Consider the following 14,839-nt stretch of genomic DNA (forward strand, 5'->3'; position numbering starts at 1 on the left):
AGGGTATATAACATGAGGACTCTTTTGAGGAAATATGAGGAGTTTGTTTGGAACAAGGAATATCAAAGGGAATTTGATGAAATAAAAGGAGAAATTGATATGGCGCAAGCCTAGGGCAGTTTGATACAAGTTTGAAGACGATCATCACGGTTGATGCTAGTGATTTTGGTGTGGGCGCAGTATTATCCGAAAAGCAAGAGCATGGTGAAGAAGCTGCCATTTCTCATGCACCTCGGATGTTTAAACGGCCTGAGAGAAGGTGTTCAGTGGTAGAAAAAGAGACATTATCGTACCATTGGATTGTTGAAAGATTTTGCACATTTGTGTCGAGATCAGAATTTGTAGTAACGACAGACCACAAACTTTTCAAAGCAATCTTTGAGTTATGTATTAGATTAAGTATCCCACGCATGGAATAGCTAGTTGGGTGTCCAGGATGTAGTGTCACAGTTTTAGTGTGGAGCAATAGCTGGATGCAAAAAAGAAATTGCTGATAGTCTATCCAGGTTATCTAGTACTGATGTGGGTGTAGAAGAAGAATGGATGAAACAGGTATATGTGACCCATGAAGGCGTTATTGGACATGAAGAGTGGCTGGATACGGTTAGGAGAGATGAAACTATGTGTCAGTGAAAGGCATATATGGAGGATAGGTGGCCCGTAAAGGAGACACTTTCAGGAGAAATTAGAAGCCTTTGGGAGATCAAGGATGAGTTAAGTGTGCAGGGTGGATTGCTGTACAGGTTGGCGTGTGTGGTGGTGTCAATGGAGTTATGAGGATGGCAGGTTGAGCTGGTTAATAAGGGACATATTGGTGTGACATGGACTAAGGCAATACTTAGGGAGGATTATTGGTGGCCAAATGTTGATGGTCTGGTGGAAAGGGAATTCATGGGGTATATGGAATGTGAGGCATTGGGAGAGGTTTTCAGTGTGAGAGTGTTTTCTTTGGTGGAGGTGAACCCACCACGAGCTGTGTGGGAAGAACTTTGTATGGATATCTTAGAACCTGTGTGTTTGGTGAATTGGAGGTCATTATTTGTTGTCATTCTTGTGTATTTGTTGTCCAGGTAGATTGAAATTAAGTTCATGAAGGTGATGAGTTCAGGCAGAGTAGTAGAATTCTTAGAAAAGGTGCTCGGCACAAAGTATATCCCGGTAGTATTCTTACTGACAATGGTACCCAATTCATAGGTAGGATGATGAAATAATTCTTATCAAAGTGTGGGATTAGGCACAAGAGAACAGCTCTATATCATCCTGAGACAAACTGAATGGTGGAAAGGGTGAACAGGGGCATCATGGAAGCAATACGAATGGAGTACAGTTGTGGAGAGAGTGAGGGATTGAGAAATTCACTTCATGCTGTGATGTGAAAGACACCTTTCGAGCTATTGAGAGGGAGGAAAGGTCATATGATGGTAAGCCTTTTGTGGGTAAAATGAAATCAGAAGGTAGTGATTGATGTGGAGAGAGGGATCAGAGGGAAAGAGTTTAAAGATGGGTGTGTGGTGCAGGTGAGAAAAGCTGTGGTAAGGAGAAAGGGAGAATGTTTGTGGAGTACACCTATAAGGGTGGAAAGGGTTGTGACAGGTGCTGTGCGGATCAAAGGAGGGCAGGTGTGGAATATGGAAAGATTTGTGAAGGCTGGTAGTACAGGTGTAAAAACGGGGCCTATAAAGGAATGTAGGTGAGTTGTGCAGTGCTATATGGAATGCAAAAATGATGTGTGAAGAAGGTTTATACATTCCACATAGAGAAGGTTGATGAGGAGAGGCGGTTGGGAGAAAGGCTGATGACGGGGGCTACTTGTACCCACTGACTTATGTGTCAATAAACGGTGTCATCTACTCAATACTTTCACTTTCTCTGTCAATTGTGAATACTATTATATAGCCAACCTATTTGCGGGAGACAAATTAGACCACGCTCCCCTTTCCTGCCCCTTCCCTTGTTTCTGTAGTGTTTCTATTTTATTCCTTAGCTTCACATTCATGTCTTCCAGTGCCTGGATTCTGGATTGTCCAACTTTCTTTGACCCTTCCACGAACCAATTCAAAAATCCCCACCGTTGTTATATTTTCCTGCCTTTGTCCTCTAAAGTAATTGGTAAATGAAAAGGTTGGATCAAGTCAAAAGTCACATCTACGGTGATTGATGCCGTCTGTCCCCCTTTGTCATGGAGTTACATTTTTCTAAATATCTACAAGTCTCAGGCAATAATTAATGCATATCAAGTATGCAACTGTATCCCCACCTCTGGTAGTAGGCTCCTCTGACTGACTCTTCCCCATTTTCTAGCCAGTGCAATTCATCGGTTTTACATATTTTCTATACCCATTTTCCCAGATCTTCGTTTGCAGTGCCTGTAACTAGAAATTACTTATTTTCTGTCACTGTACAGAATTGTAGTCCTGGAGTTCCTCATTTTTAATCCAGGACTAAAAGTCCCAGACTGCAATGTTAATACCAGGACTGCACTAGCGTCTCCCAAGTAGAATGCATAATGTTGTCATTTAGAGAGTATCATCCACCCAGTTATCAGCCACTCATTTGCAGCCCTGCTAATATCAATTTGCATTGACTTTTGGGGCTACCTCCCATTGAACATTGCACACACCATGCAGTTTCATTTGAGCACTTTAGAGAGGCAATCTACCTCTAGCACAACCTCATCTGCAAGGACTGGTGAGTTTAACCTCTAAAGATTTTATTTTCTGCTGCCACGCATCACTGTTCTTGCTCTTGTTGGCGCCTAGTGATATGTTTTAGAAGGTTTCAGGATTAGGTGGCAGCTACAAGGGTATGATTGCACGTTTAGTAATGGCCGCTGCTCAGCTTCCTCTTCCTGTGATGTTATTTCCACTAGCATTACTGCTAGCATTACAACAGTTCTGCTAGAAAATGACAAAAAAATTGTATTTGCTCTGACCACCGAATTACCGCTACTGCCGGTAGTACTCCTGTACCACAATGAAGTTGTGATTAGGTGGAGCCTGTGGAAATGGTACTTCTATTTTGTGGTATTGTTACAACGGTTATATGTGATTTTACCCACGGACATTACAGAGTGGTATATTTTATCACGGTCAAAACACTGACAAACACTACATTTTTGAGTTTTTTATTTTTATTTGGCGAGGGTCCCCCAACCAATCCCTTGATTTTCCACCATTATAACGCCAGCCCAACCGCATCCCGACCCATTGTAACCCCTTACCTGACTACCGTTTATATATTTTTTTAATGTTTTCTGTGTTTTTCGGTGTTATAGTCCACGGTGAAATGTACCCCTCTGTAATGTTTTCGATAAATTGACTGGGTACCTATCACAACTAATGCAGCTGAACTTAGGGGAATTACCTAACTTTTTCCTACACTGCCAAATTACAAGTTGATTTACCACTGCCGGAATTACCAAGTGGTAATCACACTGATTTCTTTAGGTAAATCCTTCACTTTTCCTATAGAAATCAGCAGAAATAGCCCTCTGTAATTCTGCCGGTGGTAATTCTGCCAAAAATCCCCAATGTAGGACACCATAAATGGGGACTAAAACCGCCGTACCACCACAGGACCTAGTGGCGGTAATCGTATCTGATTTTGGCAGTAATTCAGCAGAATTACGACTGAATTACCACCAAACTCAGAACGAGCTCCTTGGTGATTTAAAATAATAAAGAAGATCACTTTAAGACAAATTAAGAATGTCCATATATTTTAAATACCACTTTGCCTCACACAATGCATATTATGCTACTTTAATGAGTGTTCAGTCCCCCCTGCTGAACTTGCTCGTTCACTGACCGAGGGACTTTTCACAACTCCTATAATTCTGGTGATATGACAGAAGAGGGTGATGAGGACACAATGAGGCAGGGCATCCCTGTTGTCTTTGATGGCTAATCGAAGCGCTAATTTATGAACCCATGTTTCCCTGTTTACTTACATACTGATAACGTTTCAGAAGCAGTACGGTAAACTGAACATCTTCTCTCTTCTAACCCATAGAATGCTGAGAGCCATGAAAAGGTGACAGAAGACGAACAGATCTGCGACTTTTGTTATCAAGTTATAAAGCCCTTTCCAACGATGGAGCAGATCAGAACGCAACCTCTGGACACTGTGAGTAAGAGAGCGTACTGACAAAACGTTCAAATATTTTCTGTGTTGTAATCTGCTTACTTTTCTTTGCAAGGATTTATCCCTGATAACAAGAATAAGGGACCTCAAGTAAAGGACCACAGAAGTGTAAAGAAAGCAGTGGGATTGGAAATATATAGCCCAGTTTTCAAAAAGGCCTGGTGGCCGAAACACGTGTAAACATTGATGGGCATAAACATGGAATAAAACATTTTCAATTGAACCACTAGTTTCGGAATAATTTTGAGGTGTACGGCACACCGCAAGAGTATATTATCCAAAATTACTTTAGTGTTACTTTGTGTTTAAGATTGATACATATTAGATTTACAGGCGTGTAGAAAGACAAATGATAAAACTGCCAAATGAAATATAAACATTATGGTGTGCGATGAAGTGCCTAGAGGCTGAGTAGCGAGGAGTTTTATAGTGCGCATGCAAGGAAGGAGACTGGTCACGGGGAACCCACTGTAAAGAAAAGGCAATCATTATTAAACATGCATGAACAATGAGGTACATACATAGGGGCTTTTTTTAATAAATCTACATGTAGTGTGCTTTCTGTATAAATCTATACTTATTGGGCCTTTACAAATGTATTTAACCTCTTCGGTCAGGAGTTTGTGCAGTGAATTTTAAGTGACTAGGAAATTCTAGTTATGCAGGGTTGAAGGCTGGGGGAGGATTAATGATTAACCGAGCAGATGGGCAGCCACGGAACTAACCAGGGGTTTATGGCTTAGCGGTATCACAAAAGCAGATGTGTTCTCTTTTAAGTTCATGGGAGCTTGCAGAAGGGTTGCAGCCATTTGCTTTGACCAACAATTAATATGGGGTGAAGTGATGCTCAAGGCCAGGGTGACTGATTCTCATGATTTTCGATTGTTGTTTCAGGTTTAGGCCAGAGGCCATTGGTGTTGAATTGGTAGTCGTATAAATTAGTATGTTCTGATGACGCCAGTAAGCCGGGGTGAATGACATGGCTATCAACAGTTCAACCGGAACCTGTTTATTCTGCACCATCTCATGTTGTTTGAAGTACTTGTGCAAACCATGTGCAAATTACATGTAGGGTTAAGGGTTTCAAGATATGATATATATGATATTTTATTTGTATCGCGCTCGTACACAAGCCAGCTGAAACTTGTAATGAATTATGTTTGTAGGTGAATATTTAATTGTTTGATGATGTCATGATCTGCCACGGACAAATCCCAAGAAGGGGTGTGCTATGAATATGACCTGAAGATGGCAGTTAAGATATTGGTGACCAGTGAGACTTAAAGAATTGGGAGAAAGATTGGATTTCTTTGTATAGGTCTGGACCAATCATGTATGGGGGTGGATTGTAATAAAATATATGGGAGTGTTTCAACTGTTGCTAAAATGTATATAATGTGACAACGTATGTGGTTCAACGAGACTAGGGTTAGTTTGACTGTACAGGGTCATCTAGCTCCTCCCCGGACAATTGCACTTGCTTTGCGCACAAACGTGCACTTGTTCCTTAAGTGGTGGGCCTGCTTGGGTTAAGGTGATTAGGGACCCATCTAGACACAGTGAATGATCCTAAATATTCTGGGGCTCCAGACCGGGTTGTCCCTTGGTCATCACCATCTCACACCGTAAAGACCCTGAGAAATATGGCAGCAAGCAGGGCCTTAAACAATGATGTTTCCTATGCTGGCATGGACCAATGTGCATCAGAACTGCAGATACACTGGACAATGTTGCAGCCCCCCACAATCCTTAAGTGTGGGCCTGCTTGGGTTAAGGTGATTAGGGACCCATCCAGACACTGTGAATGAACTTAAATATTCTGGGGCTCCAGGCTTGGTTGTCTGACACCATAAAGACCCTAAAAAATATGGTAGAAAGCAGAGCCTTAAGCAATGATGTTTCCTGTGCTATTGTCTCGGGGGTCACCTCGGAACTCACCAATACAAATTACAAAAGTAGTCAAAAGGGAGTGTATGCCGGTGCCAAAAGTAACACAGTTTTTTTCAGGGCCCAGACGCAGCTGGGACAACAAATTCAAACAGATTGCGGAACAGAACTACGTGAAAAGGCGCTGTCAAAGAAACACTGCTAAATCTAAGACTTTTATAATAGTCAAGCTAAATGACATTAGTAGCATTGCAACATGAAAAAATCTCCCCACACTTAGCTGATTGGTGCTTGCACGTCAGACCCTTATAGAAAAGCACTACATTATATTTTTGAATTGGGTCCACAAACGATCCCGCACCGCCCTCAATTGCAACATGTGACATCACAATCCACCCCCAATTCCCACAGCACAAAGTTAGTTCATTGAAATATTTAAGACGACCAGCGGAACTTTAATCAACTGCCCTGGTCACCTTATCTCCGTTCACGTGAGACACGCTTACGACTATGTCACTGCCAGAGCCTTGAACCACAGACACGCTGCTACACAAATGTTGCATATCGGAGACAACACTCTTAACCCTTTTCTCAGGGAAAATGTACTGTGGGGCAATTTGAAACGGCCGTGGTTCTTTTCGGCTCCATTAGAAAAGTAATTTGTAATTATAAAGTGGTCATGCCTTCATTATTCGTTGGCGGAACCAGCAAGCTCTAATCTGAAACCTCGAAAAATAACAACCATTACATACTTCTTTCAGTACTGGCCTGGGTTCAGAGACTCTGCGCTATATCACCAGCCACAGTGACATTTTCGCCACATAAAAATCTAGCACACGTTTTCTGCAAAAGCAAGCTTTTAAGGCACATTTACCGCCTTTCGTTCTACTACTAAGTTTGATTCTGCTTACCTGTGCCCCTGTATTCATCAAGTTAGTTTTATTATGGATTGTATTTCTTGAATTTGGAGCCCCCGTTTACAGACCTCCCACTTACCGATAGTGGTTAACATTTGGCCCATTGATTCCTATGGCCCAAAGACTAACATTGGCACTGGGGGGAATTTCTCCTCGCTGTGGCATGTGAGCCTCTTTAAAGGTCCAGTTGACCTTTGTGGGAATTTCATGATCCTACTATTCCATGTTATTGTGGGATTCTAAAAAACTCTTAATGATATACTTATCTGTAAATATTGTTTAGTTATTTCCCATGCAGACATTTACTATAAAGAGTATGTTTATACAGAAGGCATGTGCAGACATTCCCCTATCTGGCAAAAGTCTTTACTGTACCTTTAAAGCAGCTCCCATCATCAGAAGAGTTTCCTTGACTGCTCATCCATTCTTTAACTTAGTGAGTAAGGAACTCAAAGGAAACACCCTGTATAACAAGTAGGTTGATGTATTTGGGGCATAGAAATAAGGATTAACAACTATCTTGCTTACAGAGGATGGCTAGTGAAATAAGCAGTTTGGCCAGGGAGTCATTGAAGGAGGTTAGTGAACCAAGTGAGGTGGCCATTTAGCAGGTAAGAGTACTGCAGGGTGGTCAGGGAGATACTTCAGTGAACAGTGATTAGAAAGTATGGGAAGGGGGTCAGTGAATGAGGCATGGGTAAGTAAACGTGACAGAATAAGCAAACAATAGGAAGAAGGCTGAACATGAAGCAATACTTTTTATAGTTTTGCTACAATTAGACTTTTTTACAGTACTGTTAATAGGAGTTGCTATTTTTGTTTTTTGTCCTTAGAAGGATCAAAGACTCTGTCAGCCTGTGGAATGTGAACCTGTGAATTGAGGTTAAACGCTCATTCCTAGGTAGGCTTAATAACGCAAAGCGATAAGTTACCAGCTATGTCAAGCAGTACAAACCACCACCTATAATCAGCATTGAGCAAACACCATTGAAATCCCTTTCCTTCTCTAACCTGAGGACAGTTTTTAAACATATATTTTGGTTATTTTGCTGTCTTTTTTCATTTTCCCGTATCATTCTCATTTTAGTACGTCTTGACAGTAAGGCCTCATTACACGGTAGGCGGTGGACCAAGGTGCTATTAGCACCTTGGTCCATGCCGGTAAAATACCGGCACCGCCTTGGTGGAAAGGGGAATTACCGCCCTATTCCAAGGTTGGTGGGGCGGTAATTCCCCCTTCCCCCATTTCCATTTTTACCCCATATGGCATAATGGGAATGGGGAAGGTGCTAATTACGGCACCGCAAATTGCGGTACCGTAATTAGCTCCCTGGTCCCTTTGCGGTTTGGTTTTTAACGCCTGCAAAAAGCAGGCGTTAAATTCTCCAACCCGCAAAGGGACCTCGTAGTAGGGTGGTAAGGGTTTACCGGTACCGGTAAAATACCAGTACCGGTAAACCCTTACCACCTACCGTGTAATGAGGCCCTAAGTCTTGACACTCCTTTTCTGCTGAGACGCCAGTCATTCTAAGACAAAGTCAGTCACATGCCAGTTAACTGGGATGTAACTGACTCTTTCCCTGCCCAGCTGGCCTTTCAGTACCACCATCCATTTGGTAGGCCTCTGATTTAACCTAAGATCGGCAACCCAGCACATGTTTTCTATATTTGGCACCTTACTGCCAAGGTATGGCAGCCAAGTGAGGCTAGGCTGTGTATTTGTGTTAATGTGTGCTCCATGGTGCCTTGCTGTGTCAGAGATTATGGAGGGTGGAAATGTGAAAGGTTTGAGCTGCGCTTCCTGATGACTTCTCAGATCTACTCCCAGCGGTACACTAACTACATGGAAATAAGTCCTGGACAGTGCATAAAATGCTATATGAATGAACTCAGAGTTGTCAACTGGGTCATGGAGATAGTGGGCCTTGATGTAGATGATGACCCAAATGTTGTAGACAAGCACTACAGGATCAAATGTAGAAGCAGTGTGATGAGATATGATAGCAGGGGCCCGGCCCTCATTTCCCCGGTAAATGACTTGAGGGGCAAGGAGAGACTTCTTGCTTCGGCCAGAAACAAATGGGACCAGAGTGTGATAGCAGTAAGATTTTGATGTTACCTGATCTGACAACTGAAATCATTAAGAGATTTTGGCCCTCATTACGAGGTTGGCGGTAACCCACCGGTGCTACTGGCAGGCGGCCACTAACCCCGCATTACTGTTACTGGCGCCTGATATCCCGGTGCCCCGGGATATAACAAGTGGCAGCGGTAAAGGTTACACCCCATTTCCATGGAGTCCCATGGGACTCCATGGAAATGGGGACACGGAAGCACCACCACCGTTGCTAACAGTGCCGGTGCTTCCATGACAACCATGCCGGTAGGGCCTGAAAACCCGACAGGTCATGCCTGCCGGTAGATCCGTGGCCCCTACAAGCATCTTTGTAGTATGGCCGTCCAAAAAGAGTGCCTGTACGTTTCTACCGGCACCCTCATTCCCGGACCGCCATCATTGGAATGAAACCCGTTGTCTCAATGTGGTTAAGGAAACATTCTTAGCTAGAAGGGTGAAAGCGGGCCAGCTACTGTGGGCTAAGCTGCGGGTGTTGGTAAAGGGGTTGGAGTAACGGAGTTGGCAAGGAGGATAGCTCAGGGGCAACACACTTTTTTGGGGAAACCAGACAATGCAGAGCAGTTTCCGTGTTTAGGGGCTGGACTCCCGCATGAAGCACGAGATTAAAATGCAATTGCATTTCTTTTTTTACATTTTCTAGTACATATTTTAGGATCTGGAGAAGGCAGAAGAGTTGTTGAAATCTATCCTGGTGCTGGCAGGGGACAGAGAAGAGTATATGAACGGATCCTGCTGCTAATATATCTGTGCAAATAGTTTTTTAACAGAATTTTGATGTGAGCAAATTCTATATTTTTTTTTAATTTTCAAATTTAGCTAAAACAGGCAAATTCATGTAATATGTACTTTGCAGTTAAAGGGCACTGTGGGGATTTGTGTGTGGGGGGCGGGGTCCTCTCAAATGCCTCTCTTCCTAGTCTCTGTTTCTATTAACCACAACATTATTTCCGCCTGGTAATGTGTATTTGTATTTTTTATAAAACATGTATTTGTTGGCATATTATAAAGGGCAAGTGAAGCAGTAAGCATCAAGTAATAATACGCTGTGTGGAAGACACACATAGAAGTATGAAAGAGGACTTTTGGCGTGCAGGGTGATTGTAGGCAAAGTAGGAGGGGAAGACACAGGAAGGGGAGGATGTTCTTAGACAGCCAAAAGGATTCAATCCCGGTCTTGGGATATTGGACTCTGGGATTGTAGTGGATTCCGTTCTGGGAGGGTTCTCTATATAAGTTAGTCGTACATCTTCAAGTATGCATCCCATACCTTGTGAAATACATCTTCTTTGTTCCACAAGCCCTACACCATTCTCTAATGGTGTAGAGCTTCTAAAGGTTTTTTAGCTTGTCATCTCTGTCTTCCACTAGCCTATTTGTAACTTTCCGTTTCAAAATAGTTTTCCTTCCTAACACCAGAATCATCGTGATCCATTGTTTGTTTTAGCGGTCAATTCTTTAATGCGTGAACTATAATGTTCAATAGAAGTAGCTGGGGATGCAGCGTGCTGTCACATAACTGGATCATGTTTAGTCTCTCCAGCAGATCCTGCCAAACGTTGCCCACTGGGGATCATGTGCAAACCAAGTGGTGGTAGGTATCCTTCCCTGCATTGCAACTACAACAGAGATCCGAACCGATTAGTTTCTCTGTGTGCATTTTCTCACTCACCCAACGTGTTGTTAAGCCTATTTTGTGTTGACTGAGTCCGGCATTCAAGTCGATATGCGCTTTGGCGTTATCGTTACACGTTGCAGCGCAGATGGTTTCTGAGAGGATAGTCTGCAGTTCCTGACACCTTGCTTGTGGTGATTTCTCAGACTATTTCCTATCTGCCTGCATCAGCAGACCCTTTGAACAGCTTGTACAGTATTGACCCTCTTTCTTGCTGTCCTTCCTTGTATCTGGCTAGAAAGGTCCATAAAAGTCCTTTCATTCTACGGTAACTCCAGATGTCACAGTGATTTAGCATGTATAGCAGCTTCTGATTTGACAAGAAGCATCATTTCGTAAGAGTTGCACGAGGTTGATTATCCAGCAATGCCATCCCAGCAATGTGTTCTTGTTAAAGAAGCAGGTTTTCACACAGGCCCATGGTGCACTGTGTAGTGGTAAATTCAGGAGGCTGACCACTTTGCGGAGTGAGGCTTTCATATTAAGGGTACTCTAGAGTGATCAAATCATATATGGCCACCTGTAATGTCCTACTTCCATTGTTAACTGTTTCTTGTTTGAGGATGAGTCCTCTTTCTTTTGCACTAGTTGTGGGCTGCGACCCACGTGGCTGATGGGCGGGGTTACTGTTAGGCAGAATTATATGCAGTACCCTTTGGGAACACCACACACAATTAAGACTACAAGTGACAGTACAAATTCACCTTTGGTACAAGCCTGTACTGCACAGTAAAGGGTATAGTGATGGCTGAGCAGCCATACTTATCTCAAGAGTAAGTGAGCAGTATCAATAGTTACACAAAGGACAGCAATTACTATGATTCAAACAAACACTGACTCAAGGTTTCTGAGTAAAAGAATATACATTTATTTACACATCAGTTGTAAAACATTTCACTAAAGTAAACCAGTTGAAAAATTACACTCTCAATACACTACACCACACCCAATAGATTCTGGACAAGTTAAGCTCAAAATGAAGTTTGAGCAAAATGGCACTCCAGCAATTCAAAAGGGAGGGAAAGACAAAATTAGGCAAGAATTAAATAACACCAACAAGTAAGTAAGCAGGGCAATCTAGAAAACTACATTGAGGAAATCAGATTCAAACAGGGCCTGGCCCAAAGTCAATGGGTCAGAGTCTTTTGCTCAAGATCACACAGTTCAGGGTAGTTTGTGGTTAAGTCTTTGCCAAGAGTTCAAGACGAAGTTGGTCAGCAGAAAAGTTTGTTTAAAGGGTGGAGAAGGACAAGCCCTCGGATTGGCAAAAGGTTTCACACACTTTCACCGCGGCTGAACGAAACAGACAACCGGATTTGAACAGTACCTTAAATGAAGAAGAAGGCTGTAACTGAGGCGAACGTTCCTGGCAGGTCCTGCAGGCTCACGATTCCTGAAACAACTGTCAGGCTGACACGAAGTAGGAAGACCGGAGGGTCCTGCACTGCCCAGGGAAGAAACCAGCAGCAGAGCAAAGCAATGACTAAAAGGTGTGCACCTTAAAATGCAAGCAGGGTCAATTCCTCCTGGCTATCCGGTTCACTGTCGCTCTGTAAAGTAAATTTGACCAGAGAAGGGAGACCTGACGAGCAGTTTGGTAAACTGGTTGTTCCCACCAGCTCAAGGGGAGAAGATTCCTTGAAGATCTTCCCTGTATGAAGATTTGGACCTGCAGCAGGGCTTCACCGGGCGGTTCAGTCGTTGTAGGGGTCCTCTTCTGTCAGCTCCTCTTCAGTTCTTTCGTTGCCTTTCCAGACCCAGAGACCTGCTTTTTATGCAGTTTTCCCCCATTCACACAGCCTGGCTGTCAGTCACACAGCAGGGTGGCTGTCCCGCCGGGACAGTCACCACAGCCAATCCGATTAGAGTGCGACATGGTTCCCTTTGCAGGGAGTCCTAAACCCCTCCCTCACATCCTGTCCCCCCCAGACATACAGGCACCTAAGGAGGACTTCTGCGTAGAAGCCTGCAAAAAGACGGTGAACAAAGGAACCAACCCTGGTTTGGCGCACAGAGAAAACCTGAGAGAGACTTTTACAAAAATAAATGGCGAATAAACCCAGCCGGAACCGAATAAAAACGTATATGGTCTAGCGGGTTTAAGTTTGAGGCTACTAAGATAGCCTAAAACAATACCAGGGCTATTTAAGACAATGCTCCAAGAGAAACAGACAAAAAGGGATAAGTATTAACCCTTTCCAGAACTCTATTTACGATAGTTTGTACTGGGTCTGTGAGCTTTAACAGAGACTAATAAAGTCAATGGCAACTTTACATGTTCTGGGAGACAGTAGTCAGTCCCAGAAAATGAAGTCGGAGTTGGGAAGCCAAAAAGACAACCCTGTGTCACTGCACTGAAAGTGCTGTATAACACACAGTAAAAAGATGATGCCTATGGAGTAGGAGAGGCTCCACAGTCTATAAACACACACAAAAAGGTTAAACACACACAGCAAAACACATGTAAGAGTGGGAAAAAAGGCTCACACTCTTACAGGGTGAAAAAAAGAAATCCTAGAAATCCAGCATGATATTCGGATGCTTATCATGGTTATCATGGCAAAGGATCGCAAAACAAGAAACAAGTTATAACACAGAAATCTATCCAAAAATTGGGATAAAAAGGCAAACCCTGGAAAAAAATAAAATAACCATCAGGTTTATTTGTTCATCTATTTTGAGCCTGTCAAAATTAGCTGGATATATGCTAAAATCACAAGAATGCAAACACATTTCCTCTCCTCATGAACCATTGTTAGCAACAATGGGGAAACACGTGTTGAGAGAGATATAGTTAGGCACAGATAATCAGACTAACAAAAAGAATTTTTCTTGAAGAAGCTACTAAATTATAGGTGTGGAGCTAACACCTAATATCAAGTTGTATCAAGGATTAAATGATATGAAGCAAACACAAAAATGGGAACGATTGTTGTTTGAATGTTCTTCAAATCTATTGTGCAAAATAAAAACAAAATTGAATTGACTCACCTTGAACATATTCTTTGAATAAGGTTGGCGCATTTGAGTCATTTTTCCAAACTTTCCTTTTACTTACATAAGCTGCTGAGGGACTCAGTAGGTAAGGGAAATTAGCCATTTTGGAGAATTCTCCCTAACAGTTACCGGCGGCTCGGCCGTTCACGCTGAAATAAAGAACCAGTTAGACGCACATTCCTGTCTGCGCGCCTCATTGACATATTGTGATTTATTGGCCTGACATTATCTGCTTTGGCGATTGCATTGCATGCCGGCGCGAAACCAGCGCGCCTACAACACCACCTATGTGTTCTTAGTACCAATTTGGATAGAAGGGTGCCGTTCATGTAGCATTGTATGTGCACCCACAACACATTGTCAGCGTCTTTGGCCGCTAGGAGTCTTGGCGCCTGTTGCAGCCCAGAACTGCAATGGCCTATGGAAACATAAGGTAGCCCAAGACCAATCTGCTTGTAGGTGATTCAGCTCCTTGGCGGAGAGCCTGTGAGCTATCTCACAACACATGACGCTGGTGAAGATGTTCTCTGTGCTCAAGTGAAGATGATTGCTAAACCTCATCTGTATGCTGTTAATGGCATAAAGTATTCTTAGTAGTAGCTTCATGATGTTTATTTAAATCCACACAGGTAGATGTAAGTAGAATCACTTATCACAACCTTAGTAGGGTGTAAAACATGTTTTATCAAGTCTTTTGATTTCCTCTGAAATGTCATCGTCAGATATTACATTTCTTCCTCGCATTTGGTTCTTTCATTATATTTTATTAAAATTCTAGGAGATGGGAATGATTGCAGACTTCTTTATGTTAATTTCGTACCCTGAAAGATCACCAGATTGTTTGAAAGATGGCTTGCAGAGAACGTTTGGGTTCAGACATCAGTAGCCACATATCATCCAGAGAGAGCCTGGTTTTGTAGTTATTTGAGCCTACTGGGATGGCTTTACACTCCATAGTATTCCTTATGACCAGGGCCAGAGGTTCAAGTGTTATGTTAAACAAGAGCGGCATAGTGGAGAGCCCTATTTGTGCCTTTTTTGAGTAGTCAAGTAATTGGACCTTGACCATGTGCTGCAATGCGTACC

The 14,839-nt window shown here is 42.8% G+C and overlaps 1 protein-coding gene across 3 annotated transcripts in view; it reads left to right on the plus strand.

Annotated features, from left to right (window-relative positions):
- The window catches only part of ERICH6B (glutamate rich 6B), a 2,074,788-nt gene that overhangs the window by 1,476,581 nt on the left and 583,368 nt on the right, over positions 1-14,839 (plus strand). For all 3 annotated transcript variants that reach the window (XM_069640454.1, XM_069640457.1, XM_069640455.1), the window contains one exon: positions 4,012-4,125. In XM_069640454.1, coding sequence (XP_069496555.1) covers positions 4,012-4,125 — 114 coding nt within the window. The remainder of the gene's footprint in view (positions 1-4,011; positions 4,126-14,839) is intronic.

The sequence above is a fragment of the Ambystoma mexicanum genome, chromosome 7q (genome assembly GCF_040938575.1).
Source record: "Ambystoma mexicanum isolate Mex_15411 chromosome 7q, UKY_AmexF1_1, whole genome shotgun sequence".
Classification (NCBI taxonomy): domain Eukaryota; kingdom Metazoa; phylum Chordata; class Amphibia; order Caudata; family Ambystomatidae; genus Ambystoma; species Ambystoma mexicanum.